This window comes from Hypanus sabinus, chromosome 5 (assembly GCF_030144855.1).
Source record: "Hypanus sabinus isolate sHypSab1 chromosome 5, sHypSab1.hap1, whole genome shotgun sequence".
In the NCBI taxonomy this organism is placed as follows: domain Eukaryota; kingdom Metazoa; phylum Chordata; class Chondrichthyes; order Myliobatiformes; family Dasyatidae; genus Hypanus; species Hypanus sabinus.
The window spans coordinates 145,093,931-145,120,509 of NC_082710.1; the positions used below are offsets into that span (position 1 = coordinate 145,093,931).

At 44.5% G+C, this 26,579-nt stretch overlaps 1 protein-coding gene across 7 annotated transcripts in view; it reads right to left on the reverse strand.

Annotated features, from left to right (window-relative positions):
• The window catches only part of nalcn (sodium leak channel, non-selective), a 181,785-nt gene that overhangs the window by 73,604 nt on the left and 81,602 nt on the right, over positions 1 to 26,579 (reverse strand). For all 7 annotated transcript variants that reach the window (XR_009512315.1, XR_009512316.1, XR_009512317.1 and 4 more), the window contains exons 16-24: positions 24,051 to 24,187; positions 18,850 to 18,988; positions 15,753 to 15,826; positions 11,670 to 11,771; positions 10,513 to 10,582; positions 9,583 to 9,674; positions 9,380 to 9,502; positions 9,030 to 9,086; positions 6,832 to 6,952 (exon numbers count right to left, since the gene is read on the reverse strand). Coding sequence is in view for 4 of the 7 variants with exons in the window: in XM_059970506.1 (XP_059826489.1) it covers positions 6,832 to 6,952; positions 9,030 to 9,086; positions 9,380 to 9,502; positions 9,583 to 9,674; positions 10,513 to 10,582; positions 11,670 to 11,771; positions 15,753 to 15,826; positions 18,850 to 18,988; positions 24,051 to 24,187 (915 nt within the window). In the remaining 3 variants the exon portion in view is untranslated. The remainder of the gene's footprint in view (positions 1 to 6,831; positions 6,953 to 9,029; positions 9,087 to 9,379; positions 9,503 to 9,582; positions 9,675 to 10,512; positions 10,583 to 11,669; positions 11,772 to 15,752; positions 15,827 to 18,849; positions 18,989 to 24,050; positions 24,188 to 26,579) is intronic.

The window sequence follows — 26,579 nt, forward strand, 5'->3', positions numbered from 1 at the left end:
ACGGAAACAATGCTGATTGTGGATGGACTCCTCGCCAGTTTCCATGTAGGAAACGTGGTTGCAGGTCAGGGAGACAAATGTGTTTGAGGAAATGGGGTTTTAAACTCCCCATACTGACTACCTTACTGGCAAATGTGCAGTCTCTGGTGAATAAAATCGATGATCTCAGAGCTAGGGTGCTGAACCAAAGGGACATTAGGACTGCATGTGTCCTTTGTTTCACGGAATACTGGTTAACCCCTTCCATACCAGATGCAGTGATTCAGATTGATGGGTTTACTATACACTGCCAGGATAGATCTATAGAGACTCTCAAAAGCAGAGGTGGAGGAGTATGCCTCATGATCAACTCTTCTCGGTGCACAAATATATCAGTGCAGTCCCAATTCTGCTCACCAGACCTGGAATATCTAGCAGTTAAGTGCCGTCCTTTTAACCTACTGCAGGAGATTTCCAGGATCATTTTGGTAGCAGTATACATTCCACCCCAGGCCAATGTCAATGAGGCTTTATATGATCTGAGCGATGGGATCAACGTGCATGAAGCAGCGCACCTTAACCTTTCACCATTGTTCTGGGGGAGTTTAACCAGGCCAGTCTGAAAAAATCGCTATGCAATCACCATCACAGATCACTTGCAATACCAGAGGAAACAATACACTGGACCACTGTTACACCACCATCAAGAATGCCTACCGTGCTATTTCATGAACTCATTTCAGTAAGTCTGATCACCTGGCTGTACCTCTACTCCCCAAGTATAGGCAGAGACTGAAGACTGTAGCATCAGTAGGGAAGACCAAGAAGGTATGGACAAGGGAAGCACAGCAGCAGTTACAGGATTGTCTGGTATGTCATCTGCTAAAGGCTAGATCTGTGGCATTCAAGTCTGCTGACCCAGGTCTGTACCAGAAAACCAAGTCTGATTTGCGGAGGGCTATTTAAAGGGTAAAGAGACAATTTCAGAAGAGGTTGGAATGTACGACAACTCTGGCAGGGTTTGCAAGACATAACTTCCTACAAAGGGAGACCCAATAGCATGAATAGCAGCGACACTTCACTACCAGATGAACTCAACGTCTTCTGTGTCCACTTTGAAAGGGAGAATATAACTACAGCTGTGAAGATCCCTGCTGCACCTGATGACCCTGTGATCTCTGTCTCAGAGGCCGATGTTAGACTGTCTTTAAAGAGAGTGAACTCTCGCAAGGTGTAAGGTCCCAATGGAGTACCTGGTAAGGCTCTGAAAACCTGTGCCAACCAACTAGCGGGAGTACAGTATTTAAGGACATTTTCAATCTCTCACTGCTACAGGCGAAAGTTCCCACTTGCTTCAAAAAGGCAACAATTATACCAGTGCCCAAGAAGAATAATGTGAGCTACCTTAATGACTATCGCCCAGAAACACTCACATCTAGAGCAATAAAATGCTTTGAGAGGTTGGTCATGACTAGACTGAACTCCTGCCTCAGCAAGGACCTGGACCCATAGCAATTTGCCTATCATCACAATAGGTCAATGGCAGATGCAATCTCAATGGCTCTTCACACAGCCTCAGACCACCTGGACAACACAAACACCTACGTCCAGATACTGTTCAACGACAATAGCTCAGCATTTATTACCATTATTCACACAATCCTAATTGAGAAATTACAGAACCTGTGTCTCTGTACCTCCCTCCACAATTGGTTCCTTGACTTCCTAACCGGAAGATCACAATCTGTGGGGATTGGTGATAACATCTCCTCCTCGCTGACAATCAACACTAGTGCACCTCAGAGGTGTGTGCTTAGCCTACTACTCTACTCTCTCTATGCCCATGCCTGTGCGGCTGGGCGTAGCTCAAGTACCATCTATAAATCTGCTCATGATACAACCGTTGTTGGTAGAATCTCAGAGGAAGACGAGAGGGCATACAGGAGCAAGAAAGGCCAACTAGTGGAGTGGTGTCACAGCAATAACCTTGCACTCCATGTCAGTAAGATGAAAAAGCTGATTGTGGACTTCATGGAGGGTAAGACGAAGGAACACATGCCAATCCTCACAGAGTGATCAGAAGTGGAGAGTGTGAGCAGTTTCAAGATTTCTGAGGACCTAACCTGCTCCCAACATACCGATGCAGTTATAAAAAAGGCAAGGCAGTGATTATACTTCATTAGGAGTTTGAAGAGATTTGGTATGTCAACAAGTACACTCAAAAACTTCCATAGATGTACCAGGGAGAGCATTCTGACAGGGTGCATTCACTGTCTGGTAAGTAGGGGGGGGTGGTGGGTGGCTACTGCACAAAACCAAAAGAAGCTACAGAGGGTGGTAAATTTAGTTGGCTCCATCTTGGGTACTAGCCTACAAAGTACCCAAGACGTCTTCAAGGAGTGATGTCTCAGAAAGGCAGCGTTCATTATTAAGGATCCCCCGCACCCAGGGCATGCCCTTTCTCGTTTGTTACCATCAAGTAGGAGGTACAGATTCCTGTTGGCACACACTCAGTGACTCAGGAACTGCTTCTTCCCCTCTGTCATCCGATTCCTAAATGGACATTGAACCCGTGAACACTGCCTTACTTTTTTGCACGATTTTTAATCTACTCAGTATACATATACTGTAATTGATTTACTTAGTTCAACTCAAGTTAAGTCGCTTTTTAATGTCATTTCGACCATAAACTGCTGGTACAATACACAGTAAAAACTAAACAACATTCCTCCAGGACCATGGTGCTACATGAAACAACACAAAACTACACTAGACTATGTGAGACAACTCAAGGCTACACTAGACTACGTAAAAACAACACAAAATCTACACTAGACGACAGACCTACACAGGACTACATAAAGTGCACAGAGCAGTGCAGGGCAGTACAATAATTAAATAATAATTAATAAACAAGACAATAGGCACTGTAGAGGACAAATTTCTATATGATAATAAATGATGTAGATGTCAGTCTAGACTCTGGGTATTGAGGAGTCTGATGGCTTGGGGGAAGTGTTATGCCTGTGCCCCAACTCTGAGGGGCCGAAAGGTACAAAGTAGCCCCCTCCTTTTTGAGAATCGTAAGATCGCTATTAATTCAGGTCAGGAGACCCAGGAAATGAGAGAAAGACATGCAGAATCCACAAAGGGGTTTGGAATGTCCTGGCCCCTCAGCGATACAAAGCCACGGGAAACGGCCATTGTCTCTTGGAGAGGGAATTGTGTATTGAGTACTGTACTTCATGGAAGCCCTCAGGGAATGATCAGAGGGGGTTGGTTGAGGGATTGCATTATCCCACCCTGATTGACATCTGGGACCCCGTGAATAAGGATAAAAGAGGGTGTAGGGAACAACCCCTTTAGACACATCAGGAGAAACACTAGAAATCCTGTGACAGCGTTTAATAGTGACAGCCAGTGGGGCTCGCATGCGTCCTTTCCCTTGGCCGAGGAATTGGCGGGCTTCCACGGAACGGCTTAGCTAAAAGGACCGACTACAAAAACTGAACTCTCGAAGGATCGACATCATAAAAAGGAAAAGCTGGCAAGTTTAAAACATCTGTCTCTCTTGAATCCAACCAAAGGCTGCAGCCTGAATGAACTAAAGTGACTTTTATATTTCCATTGGACAATATAGACAATGATAGAGCTATTTCTTATTATTATTATACCCGCGCTTTTAGATTTAGTATTGACAATGCATATTATCTGTATGTTTGCATTGATATTATTTTTGTGTATTTTTACCAATACTGTTAAAAATAGTACCATCAGACTTCAATGGACCTCTCTATCTTTGCTGGTAAGTGACCCAGTTACAGGGTACGTAACAGAAGAAACTGTTACACAGTCTGGTCATGAGAGCCTGAATGCTTCAGTACCTTTTGCCAGATGGCAGGAGGGAGAAGAGTTTGTATGAGGGGTGCATGGGGTCCTTTACAATACTGTCAGCTTTGTGGGCGCAGCGTGTGGTGTTAATGTCTGTAATGACGGGAAGAGAGACTCCGATGATCTTCTCAGCTGACCTCACTAACCGCTGCAGAGTCTTGCGATCCGAGACGGTGCAATTCCCGAACCAGGCAGTGATGCAGCTGCTCAGGATGCTCTCAATACAACCCCTGTAGAACGTGATGAGGATTGGGGGGGGGGGGGGGGGGAGTGTGGGAGACGGACTTTTCTCAGCCTTTGCAGAAAGTAGAGACACTGCTGGGCTTTCTTGGCTATGGAGCTGGTGTTGAGGGACCAGGTAAGATTCTCCACCAGGTGAACACCAAGAAATTTGGTGCTCTTAACGGTCTCAATGGAGGAGCCATCAATGTTCAGTGGAGAGTGGTCACTTTGTGTTCTCCTGAAGTCAACAACCATCTCTTTTGTTTTGTTCACATTCAGAGACAGGTTGTTGGCTCTGCACCAATCCGTTAGCCACTGCATCTCCTCTCTGTATGTTGACTCATCGTTCTTGCTGATGAGACCCACCACGGTCGTGTCATCGGCAAACTTGATGATATGATTCAAGCTGTGTGTTGCACCATGGTTGTGGGTCAGCAGAGTGAACAGCCCTGGACTGAGCACACAGCCCTGGGGAGCCCCTGTGCTCAGTGTGATGGTGTTGGAGATGCTGCTCCCGATCTGGACCATCTGAGGTCTCCCAGTCAGGAAGTCTAGGATCCAGTTGCAGAGGGAGATGTTCAGGCCCAATAGGCTCTGCTTTCCAATCAGTTTCTGAGGGATGACTGTGTTGAATGCTGAACTGAACAGCATTTGAACGTACATGACTTTTTTGTCCAGGTGGAGGGTGGTGGCGATGGCATTGTCTGTTGAGCAGTTGGGTTGATACGCGAACTGCAGGAGGTCTAGTGAGGCGGGTAGCAGGGTCTTGATGTGCCTCATGACGAGCCTCTCGAAACACTTCATGAGGATGGATGTGAGTGCAATCGGATGGTAGTCATTGAGGCAGGACACTGAAGACTTCTTTGACACGGGGACGATTGTGGCAGCCTTGAAGCACGTTAGAACGACGGCGCTGCTCTGGGAGATGTTGAAGATGTCAGTGAGAACATCTGCCAGTTGGTCTGCACACCCTCTGAGCACTCTACTAGGGATGTTGTCTGGTCCAACAGCTTTTTGTGGGTTGACTCGGTTTAGAGTTTTCCACACATCGGCTACGGTAAGACACAGCACCTGGTCATTTGAGGGAGGATGGATTTCCTCGCCACCACGTCATTTTCCGCCTTGAAGCGAGCGTAGAGGTTGTTCAACGCATCTGGGAGGGAGGCATCACCAGCACAGTCATGTGATGTTGTCCTGTAGTTGGTAATGTCCTGAAAGGCCTTCCACATGTGCCACATGTTTCCACTGTCCAGGAAATGGCTGTGGATTTGCTGTGAATTTATTATTATTCTTTCTTCTTCTTCTATATTGAACTGCTGCTGCTGCTGTTAAGAAAATTCATGACACGTGCCAGTGATCATAAACCTGATTCTGATTCTGAACCCTAACGCGAACAAGAACTGTATATCTTTGAAATGTGGAAAGAAACTGGACCACCCAGAGGAAACACAAGAAGTCATGGGGAGGATGTACAAAGTAAGAATGTAAACAGTAGGAATCGACCCCCGATCGATGATTGCTGGTACCATACAGTGATTGCGCTAACTGCTACACCACTGGGCCACCTATCCTATCTAGACCGTTTTTATGTGCTCGATTCAATTCACTACTTCTGGCAGCTCGTCCCAAACATGCCCCACCCATTACATGAAGAAGCCGTCCCTGACGTCCTTTATAAATCTCGTGTCTCTGACCTTCAGCCTATGATCTCTTGTTTTCAGCACACCCTCCTTCAGTACCCTGACTGTGCCATGACTAAACAATATGATTCAAAGTTGACTGAAAGATGAATATTGGCCAGAAACGAGGAATACTGGCTCGTTATTCTTTCCAATTGCTTCTTTATTTATTCAGCTGCTGGCCCGTCCCTAATTGCCCAGAATTGAGGCAGCAGTAAAGAGAAAAGAACATTAATAAATGTGGGTCAAGCATAGGCTAAGTAAAAACTGCTGATTTTGATTCCTGGTTGATATTAGCAAATTAGGTGGGCTTTTATAACAATCTTGCAGTTTTAAGATCAGAGTTTTTGAGTTTTGGGTAGTTTTAATCTCAGCTACTGTACTAAGATTCAAACTCATGCCATTCAATCAATGGTTCCAGACTGTGGCTGCCAGCCCAGTAACTTGGACACTACACTAGCCTTTCCTCATATTGCAGGATTTATTGTACCCATTTGGCAGCACCAATGGGGCTTGGCTTTAAAGTCACGTCTGATAGGTTGCATTGCTGACAAGGTAGTACTCCCTCAGTAACGCACTGGAATGTCAACCCAGACTCCTTGCCTTATTGCAGAAAAAGACTGCGGATGCTGGAAATTAGAAAATGTTAGTAGGTCTGGCGGCACCTGCTGGAAAGCAAAACAGAGTCAACATTTCAGTTTGGAGACCTTGTGACGGGGCTGCGAAGTGAGACTGAGCCAAGTCCTGAAGCAGAATTTAAACTCAAAATGTCAGCTATTCCTTTCCTCCCACAGAAGCTGCTCAACCTGCTGAGTTTCTCCAATTGTCTGTTGCTCCAGATGCCAGCATCTGCTGTGTCTCTTGAGCCAAAGCCGATGATATAAAATTTGAAAATGACAATGCAACAGATTTAACCACTGCTATAATGAATAGCCACTTCATCTTTGCAGAATTACTTTCTTAATATAATTTGATGCTTTCATTACATATTGCACCATATGCTAATAAAAAGGGTAAGAGAAGAATATTAACACAAATAGCATTACTGGTATGACTTTACCTGTAAGGTTGGTGTGTGCATGACTGTTGTAAATGGTGTTTCAAACATCATAGAAATGCACGAGCAGATAGTCACTGCAATCATTACCCAGTCCAAGTAGGTGACTAGTCCAAGCAGATCACTAGCAGAGAGCACAAAGAGAACAGTTACGCTGTCGAGGGGTGCACATCAGCTTGTCAGACAGTACTCAATGTGGGTATATACAAATAATGGGCCAGAAGGAGAACTTCATTTACAGTGTGATCATAAGATAGGAACAGAATTAGACCAATCAGCCCATTGAGTCTACTCCACCATTTCATCATGACTGATCCATTTTCCTCTCAGTCGCATTCTCCTGTCTTCCCTCCATAACCTATCATGCCCTGACTAGTCAAGAACCTATCAACCACCATCTTAAATACTCTCAATGACCTGGCTTTCACAGCTGCCTGTGGCAATGAATTCCACATATTCACCATCCTCTGGTGAAAGAAATTTCTCCACGTCTCCATTCTAAATGGATGTCCTTCTATTCTAAGGCTGTGCCCTCTGGTCAAGATTTCTCCACCATAGGAAAATGATTTCGGGAATGAAAGGCTTATTGCATGAAGAGCGATTGAAGGCTCTGGACCTGTACTCACTGGAATTTAGAAGAATGAGTGGGGGTATCTCATTAAAACCTATCAAGTGCTGAAATGCCTAGAGTGGACCTGGTCCTGAGAGGATTCCTACTCTGGGTGCTGTCTGAAAGGGCTGTGGGAGCAGATTTAGTATGAAGTTTCCAAAGGGAATTGGAGAGATAAAAAGTCAGAAACAATTTTTATTGTCATACACAAGTACATGTATGTACAGTTGCAATGAAAACTTAATAGCATCACAGGCACATCACATTGGAGACACAAACAACAGTTACACAAAAAAACATGACTATAGATTATATAAAATCATACAAGAAAAAGCACAATTAAAAAAAGTCCATTTCGTGGTCTTAGTGTTGCTGTACTGAGGTGGTAATGAGGGTTGTATGGTTCAAGAACAGAGTAGATGAAAAGAAGTAGCTTTTCCTGAACCTGATGGGGTGGGAAAAGGAGACGTTTGTAGGCACTGGACTAACTTGGAAGTATTTTCAAAGAAAACAATAGAGCTGTGAGATTCAGTGAATACAGATACTTCTTCAAAAACAGGTTAGGAACAAGAGCTTTAACTACTTATGATGACCCAATTTACTGATAATGCATAATAGACAAGTTAGGGAACCTAATAAATGCAGAATTGCAGCATGTACGTAAATGACTGGTACCGAGAATTGTTAAAGATCGAGCAGTCACAATGAGCTGAATGGTCACAATTAGAGCTGGTCGACATTAAGGATTTAAGGAGCCCAGTGTAGTAGTCAGGATACAAATACACACATGGGGGTTGGGGCTGGGAGGGCAGAGTGGGGCTGGGAGGGAGGGAGAGAGAGGGAGAGAGGGAGAGAGGGAGAGAGGGAGAGAGGGAGAGAGGGAGAGAGGGAGAGAGGGAGAGAGGGAGAGAGGGAGAGAGGGAGAGAGGGAGAGAGGGAGAGAGGGAGGGAGGGAGGGAGAGAGGGAGAGAGAGAGGGAGAGAGGGAGAGAGGGAGAGAGGGAGAGAGGGAGAGAGGGAGAGAGGGAGAGAGGGAGAGAGGGAGAGAGGGAGAGAGGGAGAGAGGGAGAGAGGGAGAGAGGGAGAGAGGGAGAGAGGGGGAGGGAGGGAGAGAGGGAGAGAGGGGGAGAGGGAGAGAGGGAGAGAGGGAGAGAGGGAGAGAGGGAGAGAGGGAGAGAGGGAGAGAGGGAGAGAGGGAGAGAGGGAGAGAGGGAGAGAGGGAGAGAGGGAGAGAGGGAGAGAGGGAGAGAGGGAGAGAGGGAGAGAGGGAGAGAGGGAGAGAGGGAGAGAGGGAGAGGGAGAGGGAGAGGGAGAGAGAGAGAGAGAGAGAGAGACATGCACACACATGAAGACACATGCACATACACAGAGATGCACAGACATTCACAGTTCAGACATACACATGTATTTAAATGCAGACAAATTACTGGGAGAATTCCACCTGTAAGAAATGCAAATGTTGCTTCAGATCCGAGATCAGAGCCATTACTACAGGTAACATGGTCATGTGATCTAAAGGTCACACTTCCTCAAAGATGTAATTAAAATGGAACAACACACAGAGTAATGGATGCAGAGCAAGCTGCACTTACTACAGTTGATGATACTTGGTGTTCTTAACTGCTCCTGTAATTGGATCCGTCTTTGATCTGAAAGACAAGATTCTGTTGTGATGTGGTGATGGCAACAAAAACTCATATCCCAGTTAGCTGTGGTCTGATTAGACCAGTCATGAGAAAACCTTCCATTACATCACATGAAAGAGAAAGGGCAAGGGAAGCTAGAGAGGATTTGGAGAGGGGGGGTGGTGACGGGAAGATGGGGAGGGGGGAGACGGGAAATGAATGAATGAATCCTGAAGAAGAGTAGGGCAAGAGAAGATAAGGAGGGTGAAGAGAGGGAAAGAGGACTGAGGGAGAAAAAAAGTGCTCGACAGACTTACGCATTGAACCGAGCCCTCACCACCACCCGACAGAATGTTCGAAACCTGTGCTCCCGACCGACAATAAAGAGGGGCTTGTCAAAGTAAGGATGATTTTCACGTAATTCTTCTTCTTGGACCTTGCTGAACAGAAGAAGAACATTTCCTCAGTCAGTGAAAGGCAAACAGGGCTTACAAATGCTCGCAGGGAAATGCAAAGTTACCGCTTCATTTCAGCTTGCTGCTTTTTCTCCTGTATCATCTTTATCTCACTGTCTTCTCGCTGGGCATTCCGGTACCGAACTGTGCTGGAGTGCTACGTGGAGACAGACAGAGATTGTGAACACATCCTGAGAGGGTTAAGGTGTGGGAAATGCAACAAGCAATGAATCTGGAATAAAAATGCAAGGTCATGGAGCCAGTTTCATTCTGAGGCCCCAGTGCTCATTCAATTGTGCAGACCTTTCTGCAGGTTGCAATGTATATCCCTGCTTTAGGGGAGATGCACCTTCTGTGGTCTGCACTAGGCTGAAGCAGGGCATGCAGGTAACAGCAGACAGTACAAAGAGGATCTCTTGACTACAGAGGTGCAAGAATTGCAAAATGAGCAAAGCAGAGATGAGGGAAGATCAGTGGACTAGAATGGGTGAATTTAATGAAAAGTCAGGCCAGAAAGTGAAACAAAAGAAATAAAGGGAAAAAAACTGTTAAGAATTTTTTTAAAACCTCTAACAATAATTTTCAATATCAGCTAGGGCATTTGCTGATATTTAATAGTTACTCCACATTAAGATATTAAGACATCACCAAGGGAATCACAGACAGACAACATCATTTTGTAAGGTACAGGGCAAGTCTAGGAACTTACTCACATTCATTACATTTGAATGGAGGAGAGAGGGAGCAGGGAGAAAGCCATTGTTCTCACTGCCCATGGAACGATATGGATCTTTGGACTCTGAAGCACATATCTTTGCTCCCTAAAGCTGCTGACAATTAGCATGCAAGTTAAAGCATCTGTACTTTTCAGCTGTGGTAACACCCCCGGTTTAATGCTGTTTTTAACTTTAACCACACTTGCAATGAAACACCCCAGCAGGTATAGGGGAAAGTGCTCTACACTCTGTGGATTGAGTTAGTTATTGTTCACCCACATCTTGTGACAGTGTTTCCAGTGATTTGCCTCTGCTGATTCGCTGCGTGCTCGACCCGTGTCGAAGGGATCTGCAAAAAGAGGAATAATATACAATGTACTGGGTTCAACCATCTTCTCTCATCCACACAAGGTTGGCAGTTCCAAACATAGTAACTAAGATTAATAGTATTAAAAAAACATAACTACAGCTTTGTGGCATTGTAGGAATTCTTACTATGCAAATTGTCTAAAATATAGAAAGCAACAGGAAATAAACTCCAAGAATTCCTGCAGTCAGGAATCTGAACGTATATGAAACATTGCGTTTGGCATGAGTTTGGAATTGTCTGTGTATTCATCTGTTGTGCAATCACTCAATTCCTTATAGTTCAACAGACATAGAGAATGAACTTGTAGGTTTTACACCCCAAGTGAACCTTATAGAGAATTATACTGAATGAACAGGACATCTGGCCCATCTGTTCTTGCTGTTGTTTCTACTTCACACTATTTCCTTCCATCTCTCCTTCGTGTTAATCGCCATCTCTTCCCATCCCCATCTCTCACTCACCCCATCTCCTCCTATCCCATCGTCCCTCTCCATCCCCTCCCATCCTCATCTCTGCCTTGTGTATTTATCCATTTCTCCTCGTCACCATCTCTCCCTTTTGTGTTCTTTATTCTCTCTTTTCACATTGCCCCAACACCATCTCTATTGTGTTTATTCATCTCACTCCTTCCCCATCACTATCTCACGTGTTTATCCATCTCTCTTGTGTTCATCTATCTCTATCTCTTCCCATTCCCATCTCTCTTGTGTTCATCCATCACTCCCTTGTGTGTTTATTCAACTCTCTCTATCTTCCCCCCATCACTCTCTCTCCTTTATGTACTTATTCATCTTTTCCTGAGAATCCATCCCTGCATTTCTCAGTGGGAGCACATTTCCAGTTTTCCCATTCTTTTTCTCACGAATTCCAGATTTGGTTCATTAGTGAAGCTGAGGATGATAACTCTTAGTAGACCAAGCTGCTTAAAGGTTTTCATGAATAAACAAACAACTATTTTTGGATTTGCATTCTCTGGCAGGCAATTAAGCATTAACAAAATCAGCCTGAAATTTCACTGGGATTTCCTGACACTTTGTCATGACTGTGGCACTGCGGGTGGTCGTACCTGCGTTCCTGACGGATATGGTGCTGCACGCTTAAAATTGACCTTTCTTTTGCTGGTTGTCCCTCAAAGGAACCTCCTAACAGACGTTGGCGAGTGCAAACCCTGCAGAAATTAGCAGAAATCGACAAGTAGGTTAATTTGAATTGAGCCATAAACCTTTCCACTTGGCACCCATTTCTCGGTGGTTACAACAGCAGAGTTCTCCTTGGTGCAGCACATGAATTTATACTACTGCATCCCTCTTCAAAAGCATTTTTGCAAACCTCTGAGTTTCAGTACAAATCTGCTTGCACTGCTGGCTACAAATTCTGTCACAAACTTATGTCATCATGCAACATTCAAACACAAGTCGCTCCTCTAAGCTTTTAGACTGGGAACTTCGCAGAATTAAATGAAATCGGCTGTTAGAGGTTTATCAGCAAAAACAAAATTGAAATGTTTTTGGGAGGGAGAGAGGGGGAGAGAGAGAGGGGGAGGGAGAGGGGAGGGAGAGGGGGAGAGAGAGAGAGGGAGAGAGAGGGAGAGGGAGGGAGAGAGAGGGAGAGAGAGAGAAGGGATAGGGCGAGGGATAGGGAGAGGGAGAAAGACAAGAGAGACTGCAGATTTTGGAAATCTGGAGAAATCCTGAGGGAACTTAGCAAGTCAGGCAGTAACTATAGAGAGAAATTAACAGACATTGTTTCAGGTTGAGACCCTTCATCTGGACAAGAAAGGAAGAGGGGAGAAAGCCAGTATAAAAACATGGGGAGAAAGAGCTGGCAGCTGATGATCAGATCCAGGTTGGGGGTGAGGGAAGGAGGGAGAACTGGCAAACAACTAAATATGTCAGGGATAGGGTAAGAAGCGGAGGAGGGGCATTAACGGAAGTTAGAGAGGTCAATGTTCATGCCATCAGGTTGGAGGCTACCCAGCCGGTATATAAGGTGTTGTTCCTCCAACCTGAGTTTGGATTCATTTTGACAGTAGAGGAGGCCATGGATAGACATATCAGAATGGGAATGGGACGTAGAATTAAAATGTGTGGCCACTGGGAGATCCTGCTTTTTCTGGCGGACCGAGCGTAGGTGTTCAACGAAACGGTCTCCCAGTCTGCGTCGGGTCTCACCAATATATAAAAGGCCACACCGGGAGCACCGGACGCAATATACCACACCAGCCGACTTACAGTCCTTCCAGGTGAGGCGACACTTCACCTGCGAGTTGGCTGGTGTGGTACACTGCATCCGGTGCTCCCGGTGTGGCCTTTTATATATTGGTGAGACCCGACGCAGACTGGGAGACCGTTTCACTGAAAACCTACGCTCGGTCCGCCAGAAAAAGCAGGATCTCCCAGTGGCCACACATTTTAATTCCACGTCCCATTCCCATTCTGATATGTCTATCCATGGCCTCCTCTACTGTCAAAATGAATCCAAACTCAGGTTGGAGGAACAACACCTTATATACCGGCTGGGTAGCCTCCAACCTGATGGCATGAACATTGACTTCTCTAACTTCCGTTAATGCCCCTCCTCCTCTTCTTACCCCATCCCCGACATATTTATTTTTTTGCCTGTTCTCCATCTCCCTCTGGTGCTTCCCCCCCTTTCTTTCTCCCGAGGCCTCCCATCTCATGATCCTTTCCCTTCTTCAGCTCTGTATCACTTTTGCCAATCACCTTTCCAGCTCTTAGCTTCATCCCACCCCCTCTGGTCTTCTCCTATCATTTTGCATTTCCCCCTCCCCCCACTACTTTCAAATCTCTTACTACCTTTCCTTTTGGTTAGTCCTGACGAAGGGTCTTGGCCCGAAACGTCGACAATGCTTCTCCTAAAGATCCTGCCTGGCCTGCTCTGTTCCACCACCAATTTGTGTGTGTTGTTGTTTGAATTTCCAGCATCTGCAGATTTCCTTGTGTTTGCTACAGCATTTTGATGTGTTTTAAAATCGCACTGGCAGTCCATCAACAGTGAACGATTTATTCTTAAAATTCAATGAACTTAGTTCTGGAAGATTTATAAAACTGCTTTCTTGCTAGGTTTGGCCCACAGCTGCTGGCTATATCATAAACACATGCAGGGAACACCTTCCAAAAGGAATCAGATGTTCCACAGTCTCCTTAAATTCATAGAAATGAGTGAAAACTCAGCATGGTGAGCTGGAGGATGGGCCTGTTTGATGGGCACTGTTCCAGAGCAATCCTTATAAAACAAGCTCAAAAGGTTGCAGGCATTCAAGATGCCCCGAACACTAAATCCATAATAACTTCAGCAAGGAAAATGCAGACCTGGGACTAGATTGCATGGGGGTTGGGGGATGATGGATAGAGTAATAGCAAATGCCAAGTAATTTCCAAAACCAAGCACCTGCAGTGCATGGTTGAATATTAATCTTCCTTATTATTTAATAAAGTTATTGCATTTGGAATGAAATCAGAACCATGTTATTAACGTGCCTACCAGTAATGAATGTGTAATGTGTGCACTGATTTGATTACTCATTGTATAATTACAGTATTTATGGGCTTCATGCACTGAATTTCCCCAACATATGCAGGAAAATGTCTCCCTGTGACTGTCCAGAAAACATGTGCTTAGAACGATGTGCTTGATCGACAGAAGATACAAAAGCCTGAAGTCCCTTACCATCAGGTTCAAAAACAACCATTCTGTACTCCAATGGACCTTGTTTTATTCTAATTGTGTTCTTTCTTGTGTAATTTTGTATAATTTATGTTTTTCTTCTGCATGCCACTTATATGAATCTATGTGCCTATGATGTAGCTGCGGTTCCTCATTGCACCTAAGCACATATGTACTTGTGCATACGACAACAAATTTGACTTTGACTCCTGCATGACTCCACTCCACAGGCAGCATCTCGCCTCATGTTTGTCCCTCCTGCCACTGGAAGGCCAACTGATTTTTGATGACAAGGGGTTAAAGATCTTGCACACTCCTCCCAAAAGCTCAGGCACATAAGCAACAGGTGGTGGCCACCAAGCACCTCCAGTCTAACTTGTCATTTGATGAATAGTCGTCTTCACGTGTGGCCAGGGTTTCAAGTGAGATTGACGAGTGGCTGGTGATGAGCTCCTCTCCTATCTCCCCACTCCGAGAGGGGTTGGCGGTGAGGCAGTAGTGAATCTCACTTTCTGCTTCACCTGTAAGTTCAGTATCAACTCCAATAGCGAAATACAGCTGCTCTGAACAGAGTTCACCAGCTGTGGCTGGTGGAGGAGCAGGATCTTTTCACTCCAGTAAAAGGGTGCTTGCAGGTAAGTTGTTCATATTTTATAAAGATTAGCTTTATTTATCACATGTATATCAAAACATACTTGATATACGTGACAATACAGTGATATACATTGTTTGTGTTTTCGAGGACGTGCTGAAAGTAGTCCACAAGTGTCACCACACTTCCAGTGATAAAATAGCATGCTCTGAACTTATCAACCCTAACCCATACGTCTTTGGATGTGAGAGGAAACCAAAGCACCCAGAGGAAACACAAGCAATTGTGGGGAGAACGTACAAACTCCTTATAGACAATGGCAGGAATTCAACCTCAACCGCTTGTTGTTAATACTGTAAAGTGTTATGCCGACCGCTATGCGATGATGTCTTGGAAGCTTAAGCCACTTTTAATCATAGGTAGAAAATGTCAAACTTTTAAAAAGTTCTGACCTAAGAACTATTTGAACTACTTTTAAAATAGGGCCACAGAGACATATAGCATGGAAAAGATCATTCAGTCCACTGGATCTCTGATGACAAGCAAACACCCAATCCTATATTAATCCCATTCCTTTATCCTCAGTAACTGGCCCAGATTCTACACCTCACCCACAACCTCAATGGCAAGTTATAATAGCCAGTTAAACTTACCAACCTCCTCATCTTTGGAATGTAGGAGACCCACATGGTCATGGGAAGAATGTGTAAACTCCACACAGACAGCAGCTGAGGTAAGGATCGAATCTAAGTTACTGGAATTGTGAGACACTTTTAACCACTGAACCACCCAATACAAGATTGTGACCACAAGAGTGGGACAGAGTGAAAGTGACACAGCTAAATTATTCCTTAACACAGAGAACCTTACCGGAATATTTTATTCACAGCATTTTCCTTTTCAATCAGATTTCGAGCTTGGATGCTGGAAACTGATCTTCGTAACTGAAAGTGATCATAAATACGAGGGGAAGTTAGATCTGGAAATGCTGGAAATTGAGGATGGGGGTGGGGGGGGAGATAACCTGGCTGTCTCTGAAAAGCAACTGAGAGGTGGGTTTTTACATGGACTGAACACTCACTGGTAATCTTCACCTATGCATGGCAGGTCAGTGTTTCATGACTCAGTGAAATTATTGCTCAAAATTCTCATCCTAGTGCTCAAACTACTCCGTAGTCTTCAGTCTGTGTCCATAAGACCACAAGACATCAGAGCATAACTGGGCCTACCACCCACTGAGTCTGCTCCACCATTCCATCATGGCTGATCTCGGATCCCACTCAACCCCATACATCTGCGTTCTCGCCATATCCTTTGATGTCCTGACTGATCAGAAAACGATCAACTTCCACCTTAAATATATGCATACACTTGGCTTCCACCAGAGTCTGTGGCAAAGCATTCCACAGATTTACTACTCTCTGGCTAAAAAAATCCTCCTTACCTCTGTTCTAAACGGTCACCCCTCAACTTTGAGGCTGTGGCCTCTAGTTCTGGATACCCCCCCCCCCCCCCCCATAGGAAACATCTGTCTACATCCACCCTATCTTGTCCTTTCAACATTTGGTAGGTTTTAATGAGATTCCACCCTCCCCCCCACCACATGCTTCTAATTCCAGTGAATTAGGCCCAAAGCTGCCAAACACTCCTAATACGTTAAGCCCTTCATTCCTGGAATCATCCTTGTGAACCTCCTCTGGACTCTCTCCAATGAGAACACATCCTTTCTTAGATATGGTGCCCAAAGCTGTTGACATTGCCCTAAGTGCAGCCTAACTAGTGCTCAGCATTACCTCCTTGCTTTTATATTCCATTTCCCTTGAAATAAATGCCAATATTGCATTTGCCTTCTTTTCAGACTCAACCTGTAAATTAACCTTCTGGGAGTCTTGCACGCGGACTCACTCTGCACTTCTGATATTTGAACCTTCTACCTACTTAGATGATAATCCGCACTATTGTTCCTTTTACCAAAATTCATTATCATACATTTCCCAACACTGTATTCCATCTGGCACTTTTTTGCCCATTCTTTGTCTAAGTCCTGCTGCAATCGCATTGCTTCCTCAGCGCTACCTACCCCTCCACCTATCTTCGCATCATCCGCAAAATTTGCCACAAAGCCATCAATTCCATTATCTAAATCATTGACAAACAATGTGAAAAGTAGTAGTCCCAATTTTAATCCCTGAGGAACACAACTAGTCATTGGCAGCCAACCAGAAAAGCCCCCTTTTATTCCCATTCACTGCCTCCTGCCAGTCAGCCATTCTGCTATCCATGCCAGTATCTTTCCTGTAATGCCATAGGATTCTTTCTTGTTAAGCAGCCTCATGTGTGGCACCTTATCAAACGCCTTCTGATAATCCAAGTTAAATGACATCCACTGCCTCTCCTTAATCCACCCTGCTTGTTACTTCCTTGAAGAATTCTAACAGATTTGTAAGGCAAGATTTCCCTTCACAGAAACCATGCTGACTTTGACTTATTTTATCATTTGTCTCCAAGTACCTCGAAACCTCATCCTTAAGAATCAACTCCAAGACTTTCCCTACCACTGAGGTTAGGCCAACTGAGCTATAATTTCCTTTCTTTTGCCTTCCTCCCTTTTTAAAGAGTGGAGTGACAATTTGCAATCTTCCAGTCCTCCAGGACCATGCCAGAATCAAGTGATTCTTGAAAGATCATGACTAATACATCTGTTATCTCTTCAGCCACCTCTCTCAGGACTCTGGGATGTAGTCCATCTGGCCCAGGTGGCTTATCCACCTTAAGAATTTTGAGTTTGCCTAGCACTTTTTCCTTTGTAATAGCAATAGCACTCACTCCTGCTCCCTGATACCCATGGACATCTGGCACACTGCCAGTGTCTTCCACAATAAAGGCTGATGCAAAGTTCATCTGCCATTTCTGTGTCCTTCATTATTACCTCACAAGCATCATTTACCAGTGGTCCAATATCAATTCTCACCTCCCTTTCACTCTTATATAACTGAAAAAAACTTCTGGTATCCTGCTTTGTATTATTGACTGGTCTGCCCTCATATTCCATCTTTTCCCTTCTTATAGCTTTTTTAGTTGTCTTTTGTTGGATTTTAAAAGCTTCCTAATTATCCAACTTCCCATTCACTTTTGCTACCTTATATATCCTCCCTTGATGTACTCTACTCCAAATCTCCCAGCTCTGAGAGCCGCACCAATTCTGGGCTTGCAATCTTCTCTGACTTCCATCACTACCTCAGCCTCAACCTCACCTTCAGCTGCTTCAGACCAGAGGAGATGTACAAGAATGTTTCCTGGCACCTGGGACCAGGGTTGGAGATTACAGGAAAGATGAGAGAGGCTGGGTCTGTTCTCTTTGAAAAGAGTTATGATATAGTAATGAGGGGGAGGAGTCTGGAGATCACAGGTATAAATGCTACACACGAGGAAAGGAACCTGGACGGTGGTTCTACCTGCCACATTGTTGTGTCATACACTCTCAGAAGTGGTGGGTTGGGACGAGCCATTAAATGCATCTGTCTGCTAACTAAGGGGATCAGGAAGGTTTCCCTGGTTCTACTTTAAGTAAACCAGAACTCAGGAAGACTCCTCGATGAGCTGGTCAATACTTATCCTCAGGCAACTTGACAGAAACAGATAATCTGGTCCCTTATTTTATGTTACGTGCGAGGTGTGACCATGCACAAATGAGATGAAGTCTTCCTGCACTGGGACATATCATTGGATGTAAAATGATTACAGATGTTCTCATGCTACGAAAGGAGCCATCTCTAAAAGGGAGCAATTCTCTTCATCAAACTCACAGCATTTCCCAAGATATAATTCTTCTAAAAAAAATCGATCACTTTAATATTGCCTTAAAACAAATATTTTGCAATAAGGACCTCCTGCACCTTTTGGACAATTTTTTGCAGAAATCTACTTTGTTTTTCTTTCAAAGGAGGATCATTTATAATTAATTTACCTTCTGGTCGATATACTTGTTATCCTCAACATAAGACCGCTTGGAATGGTCACATGACGACGATCCTGACGGTAGTCGGCGCAGCAGGCAGCTCGTATCCTGCTGCTGACGATCAATGAATTGCTTCATAAAGCTTTCCCTAAAGACAAAACAATGGTAATATGTAAGCTGAACATGGTGCTATTTATGTAATGTTACTGTATAATCTATATTAGAGAATTAAGTACTTTACAATAATTTACTTTTGATGATTTACACACAAGCATTCGGAAGTTCAGTTACAGAATAAGGATGTAGGATTAAGACAAGAGGGGAAAATTTAAAGGGGTTTTGTGGGTCAAGTTTTTATTAACACAGTGACTGGTGAGGGCCCGGAGCATGTTGCCAGGGGAAGTGGTGAAAGCAGGTACGATCTCAACATCTAAGAGGTATTTAGACAGAGACTTGGAAATGGAGGGGTATTTATTGGTGTTGGCTTATCATTGTCATATGAACCAAGATACAGTGAAAAGCTTGTCCCACATATTGTTCATACAGATCAAATCATTACTCACTGCATTGAGCTTAGAATGACGTAAAAACACTAACAATACAAAATAAAGTTTAAAAGTCACTGAAACAGTGCAGCGCAGGTAAACGATAAAGTGTGAAATCATAACAAGGTAGACTGTGAGGCCAACAGTCCATCTTATCATACAAGAGGTCAATTCAAAAGTCTGATAACAATGGGATAGAAGCTGTCCTTGAGCCAAATATAGATCATATACAGACAGATGGGAGTGAAACTGGCATCATGGTTGGCACACGCACTGTAGGCAGAAGGGTCTGTTCTTGCATTGAATTGTCTTGGGCTTCCAGAGAAGTTGTGAAATTCTATCAGTGCCAGAGGGCATTAAGGTATCACCTCGCGTAGACCTGGATTAGGATCTGCTCATCTGAAGCACCAACTCCAGCATGAAGCTGTAAGGCTTGAGCTGTAAACACTCTCGGCTGCAAACTTGAAAGGAACTGAGGCAGAAATAAGCCATTTAGCCCCTTGAGGGGTTTTGCTCTTTGGTGTGAACATGGCTGCTCTTTTACCTCAGCACTATTCTCCTGCACTCATCATTATGTGCTGTGTCGTATGATGTGGGTGATTGTGGTCTTGACCATGATTGTTCCTAGCAAATTTTTCTGCAGAAGTGGTGTTCCATTGCCTTCTTTTGGACAGTGTCTTTACAAGATGGGTAACCCCAGCTATTATCAAGACTCTTCAGAGATTGCCTGGTGTCAGTGGCCGCATAACTAGAACTACTGATATGCACCAGTTGCTCATCCACTACCTGCTCCCATGGCCCTATGTGACCCTGTTCACAGCGCTAAGCAGCTGTTACACCTTCCCCAAGGGTGATTTGCAGGCTAGTGGAGGGAAGGAGTGCCTTACCCCTCCTTTGGTAAAGACGTATATCCACTCCAATTCCTGCACTAGCCCTTTAAAATCCCAACGGACTTTGTCTTGAACCTACTCAGAGAAATATAAGATGGCACCAGTGACCACCAGTGCCATGTTGCAGACAGTTCACAAAACTAGATACTCTTCTTCTTCTAGATATACTTCTTCTGATCTGTGATTAATTGCAGCCTGTCATTTCCCTTTTAAGGATGTACTTTTGATCTACTAAACAATCTAGTGCTTTTGCAGTCTCCTGGAGGATCCAGCGGGGACAAGAGCGGAGAATGCAGCAATGGCTGGGGTGGCTGTGTTGATTCCTGATGGCAGAACACAAACCCGTGGTCGTCTCCATTACTCTGCACTGATTAAAGCATCGAGTAAAGTTAAAATTGCCGAGGAAGAGAGTGGAAACTGACAGGTATTCCGCATCTGCACTTGGCCGATCTCCCTCTCTTTTCGTTGCTGACATCAGTGGAAGGTGTAGGAGTCTTGCGTCCCACGTTGCCAGGTTCGGGAGCATTTGTTGCCCTGTAGCCATTGAGCTCTTGCCCAGGCTTCACTCGCCTCAGCACTGAATGGGTTCCACAGCTGTGGACTCACTTTCAGGGACTCTGCAGTTCATGTTCCATACGCTTTTGTTAACTTTTTTTTAACCGTTTACATCATATATGTCAAACCCAAGGCCCGCGGTGGAATTACCTTTGGCCCGCAAGATAATATCTAATTACTATTAAAGCTGGCCCCAGTAATCGAAGCGCCTATGGCGTATGATATGGCTAATGCTGAGTTTATTCAGGTACCAGGTTTTCAGGGTTTTTAGTGTTTATTTGGTTTCCCTGGTTTATTTCCTGAATATCATTAATGAATAAATTTTGTTTCTATTAGAGCTGGCCCGTCGGTATATTGCATGCACAACTAATACTACAAATCCCACAATGCACTGCCAGTGCATTGCTCGCACTTGCCTTACTCTCTCATCAGCATCCTTATGGCGCTAGTCACGTGTGGTCAACTTTCAGCTATCCCTCACCCCAAAAATGGCTGAACGAAAGATGGACTTTGAAAACAGGGGTTTTCAAGGCAGGTGGGAGGCAGAGTATATGTTCGCAGATATAAAGGGCAAACCTATTTGTCTTGTGTGCGGAGACGGTGTGGCTGTAATTAAAGAATATAACATAAGACGACACTATGAAATGAAACACCACGACAAATACAAGCATCTGGACAAGATGTGCGGTCAAAAGAGTGGATTGGTGGGCAGGATCCGGGAGAAGATGCGGGAGGAAAACGGCGCAGGTGAGCTGACAGCTTATCACTGCATCATACACCAAGAATCGTTGTGTGGCAAAGCCTTGAAAATGGAACATATAATGAGCACCATAACACGAGCAGTTAACTTCATAAGAGCCAAAGGTTTAAATCACTGCGAGTTCAAGTCGTTTCTGGAGGAGTTGGGTTCAGAATATAATGATTTGCCCTATCACACAGAGGTGCGATGGTTAAGCCAAGGAAAAGTGCCGAAAAGAGTTGCGTGAGGAGATCTGTCAGTTCATGGAAAGCAAAGGGAAAGACACAACAGAGCTCCGGGATAAAAAGTTGCTTTGTGAAATGGCGTTTCTGTGTGACATCACTAGCCATCTCAACGTGCTCAACCTGCAGCTTCAGGGGCGGGGTCGTGTGATCACAGACATGTATGCTGCAGTGAGGGCTTTTAAAACCAAGCTGCGCCTGTGGGAGACGCAGATGCAGCAAGAAAACTTGAGCCATTTTCCATGTTGCCAGACTATGAAAGAGCAGGTTTCTACTGCAGTGTTCCCACGTGCAAAGTTTGCTGAAAAACTTAGCATACTTGGTGCCGACTTCACATGGCGATTTGCCGACTTTGAAGCCCAAAAAAGCAGGTTTGAACTGCTCAGTAATCCATTTGCAGCTGACGTGGAAAGCGCACCAACCAACATACAAATGGAGCTGATTGAACTCCAATGTAGTGACACACTCAAGGCAAAGTATGACTCGGTGGGCGCTGCACAGTTTCTACGTTTCATTCCAGACACAATGCCCCAGCTGCGTACCCAAGCTGCTCAAATGTTCTCTATGTTTGGCAGCACATATGTGTGAACAACTGTTCTCTTTGATGAAGATAAACAAAACATCACACAGAAGTCGTCTTTCTGATGAACACCTTCACTCAATTCTGAGGATTTCCTCAGCTCAGAGCCTGACTCCAAACATTGATGAACTTGCATCCAAGATGAGATGCCAAGTATCTGGCTTAGACTAGTGTGAATCACAGAGTGTTGGCCTGTGGAAAAATGTTTTCATTAGAAATTACTCCGGAAAATAAGGCCATAAGAAATAAATGCAACTGATTTTTTATTTATTTAATGTTCAATGTTGTTTTTGTAGGCAATAACCTAAGCTTTGTTAGTTCCAGGTTAATATGTGTAATAAATTAATTTCAATAAGTTTTGCAATAAACGCTGAACCAGTCCGGCCCTCGACTTGTACCGATTTTTAAATTTTGGCCCACTGTGTATTTGAGTTTGACACCCCTGGTTTACATGATTTGACCAAGGCACTTCAGTGCTGAACTGACTCTGCAGCTGTAGCCTGCAACCATTGGCACTCACCTCAGTGCTGAACTGGCTCCATGGGGCCATGGACCCACTGTTGTGGATTTTGTGGTTAATGTCCTCTGTGTTATTTGTTTACTTTTTAATTGTTTGCATGATTTTTTTTTCCCACACATTGGGTCTTTGATGTGTGTTTTTTTAAAAAACTGGCTCTACTGTATTTGTTTAGTGGCTACTTGCAAGAAGACGAATTTCAAGGTTGTATACAGATGATATATTTTGATAATAAATGCACTTTGAATTTTGAGTTGTGAACACTGCCTAGTCCATCACACACACCTTCTCACTGCCAACATAATCAAGGACCCCTCCCTCCTATCCTGGTCATTCTCTCTTCTGGCCTCTCTGTGAAGCAGAAAATGAAAAACCCTGACAGCATGTATCACCAGACTGAAGGACAGCTTCCGTTCTGCTGTGGGAAGACTCTCATGTGCTAAAGCTGAATTTCTGATTTCTCGAACTACCTCACTGCTTCCTTTGCATTTTATTTATCTACTTGTACTTTCCCTGTACCTGCAACACTATATTCTGTTTTCTGTATTTTTTTCCTTACTGTCACTTATACAGTATATGGTGATCTGTCTGGATGGCACACAAACAAAAGCTTTTCATTTTATCTGGGTACAGGTTGTGAAAATGAACCAATTACTGACTAAACCTTGCCAATGCCCACTTTGTAAGTGTGGCCCCAGATACAATAGCAGCCAGGCAGAGAATGTCTCAAGTAGACTTCAAAATTACTAACACCCCCAACTTCGAGTCATAGAGCACTACAGCAGAGAAATGGGCTCTTTGGCCCATCTAGTCTTATGCCAGACTGGTTTTCTGCCTAGTCCCATCTACCTGCACCTGGACTGTAGCCCTCTACAACTCTCTCAGCCATGTACCTTATCTTAAATGTTACACTCGAACCCAGATCAACCACTTCCACTGCAGCTCGTTCCACACCCGCACCACCCTCTGAATGAAGTAGTTCCCCCTCAGGTTCCTCTTAAATATTTCACCTTTCACCCTAAACTCATGGCCTTTTGATTTAGTCTCACCTAACCTGAGGGGGAAAAGCCAGCACTTCTTGCTGAGAGAAGCAGACTCTCTCTTTCATACTTACGCACAAAAACCTGCCCATTAAGACCCACCTGATTCTGGGAACGGAGAAGTCCGAGGGCAATTTGGATATCTTCACCATCTGTGGCCTGTTTGGAAACTTCTCAAAGATTCGGAGTCGAAGTGGAAGCTTTTCTTTGGTATCAGCATTGGCCTCACTTTGCTTAATCTGAAATTGAAGTAACACATTGCAATGTAATTGTTTTTCAGTCTTAGGTGACCATGGTTAGAGATCTGATGTCTGGGGTCAGGGAGCAACAGCTGGTGAAGAAACCTACTCTGTGAGGGTTGGGCAAGTTCCAGAACTCAGATCTAGGCATCAGAAGACATTGGCACCAATGTTATGGACCCCATATCTGAGGAAGAACGTGCTGACGTCGGAGAGGATCCAGACAAGGTTTACGAGAATGATCCCAGGGATGAAAGAGTTAATGCATGAGGAGTGCCTGATGACTCTGGGTCCAGACTCTGGGTCCTTTATAAGGATGATGGGCAATCTACTGGACACTGAAGGGTTTGGATAAAATGGATGTGGAAAGGATGTCTCTTTAGAACTGTTATCAGATTCTTGAATGGTCTTCTTATATGACGAGATGGACTTTTGGCCTCACAATCTTCCTCATTATGATTTTAAACTTTATCATTTACCTGCACTACTTTTTTGGTAGCTTTTACATTTTATTCTGCATTGTTATTGTTTCACTTTATTCTAGCTCAATGCTCTGTGTAATGATTCGATCTGTTTGAACTGTATTCAAGACAAGCTTTTCCCTGTATCTTGGTACATCAAGTTCAACTTTATAGTCATCTGACTGTACATACAGGAGGCTCTCTGCTGGTTGGGGTTGACCTAGCTGTCCAAGGGAGCGGCAGTGCCACAAGTACACAAGCCAGGGCCGTATGCTATAGAGGGCAAGCTGTTGCCCACGCAGCAGGCTCCCCCTCTCCACATAACTGATGAATCCAAAGGAATGCTAGAAACTGAACAGGTTGGCACCTGAAGCGTCACATGAGTTGTCAGGTAGTGTTGAACTGCCTTAGGAACTCCTGCTCCGGAATTTTACTCCTTGAAGCCTTCTCCATGAGTAGGATTAGCTGCAAGACAGTGGAGGCTTGAGACCAGAGTTTGCTTCTCCTAAACGAGCTGCCAACTATGGCTTATGGGCCCCATCTGTCCGGAACACAGTGCACTCACAAAGCATATATTACACACAATACATAAAGCACAATATTACCAGAACTAAGTAAATAAAATATATTTCAAAATGCATGCAGTATGCAGCACAGGTAAACAGTAACATCTCCTAGTAATGAGAGCTCAGTGGTGGCAGGGTATTCATTAGTCTCACAGCCTGCGGGAAGAAGCTGTTATCCAGTCTGTCAGTCCTAGTCCTGAGGCTTCTGTAACTCCTTCCTGACAGTGCAGGGACAAAGAGATAGTGGGATTGGAGGTAGGGATACTCAACCATGTGTCAGGCCCTTCGTCTGCAATGCTCCTGGTCAATGCCACAAAAAGGAAGGATGGAGAACCCAGAGATCCTCTTGGCGATTTTCCCTATCCTCTATAAGGCCTTGTGGTCTAATGCTTTGCAACTCCCATGCCACACAATTATGCAGCCAGACAGGATGCTCTCGATGGTGCTCCTGTGGAAAGTTGTTAGAACGGGGGCAGGGAACCTTGCACACCTCAATCTCCTTAGAAAGTGCAGACGCTGCTGTGTTTTCTTGAATAGTGAGGAGGTGTTATAGGGCCAGGTTAGATTGTCCATTATGAGCACAACGAAGAACTTAGTGCTCTTCACTTTCTCCATGGGACAGCCACTGATGGGCAATGGAGAGTGGTTGACCTGTACTCTCCTGAAATCCATCATCATCACTTTTGTCTTGTCACGTTGCAACTCAGATTGTTGCTCTCACACCGTTTGGCAAGCCTCTCTAGCTCCTCTCTCTCTCTCTGCTGATGTAATATCACTCAGCGAATTTGATGTTGTTTGAGTTGAATATGGCAGTAAAGTTGTGAGTCAGCAGCATGAACACCAGTGGGCTGAGCACACAGCCCTGGGGGCACCAGCGCTCAACATGATGGAGTTTGAGATATTGATGCCTGGTAACTTGGACTGACTGGTATCTTTCCATCAAGAAGTACAAGATCCAGTTATAGAGAGTGGTGTTGAGCCATAATAAGGACAGTTTACCCACCAACTTCTGAGGAAGAATCTTGTTATTCTCGGAGGCTGAAGTGGATGAACAACATCCTGGCATATGAGGCATCATTTTCTAGGTGGGACAGGACAGAGTGGAGGGCGAGGCTATGGCATCATCAGTGGTCCTGCTTGAGTGGTAGGCACTTGGAAAGGGTCCAATGTAGCTGGAAGGTGGGATTTTATATGATCTATTACCAGACACTCAAAGCACATCATGATTGCAAAGTCAGTGCCACTAAGCGGTAATCATTTAGGTCAGTTACCATCTCTCTTGGGCACCAGAATGATGGTGGCTGCCTTGAAGCCTGCACGACTGTTTCAAATAAATATTAAAGATGTCCATTAAGACTTTAGTCA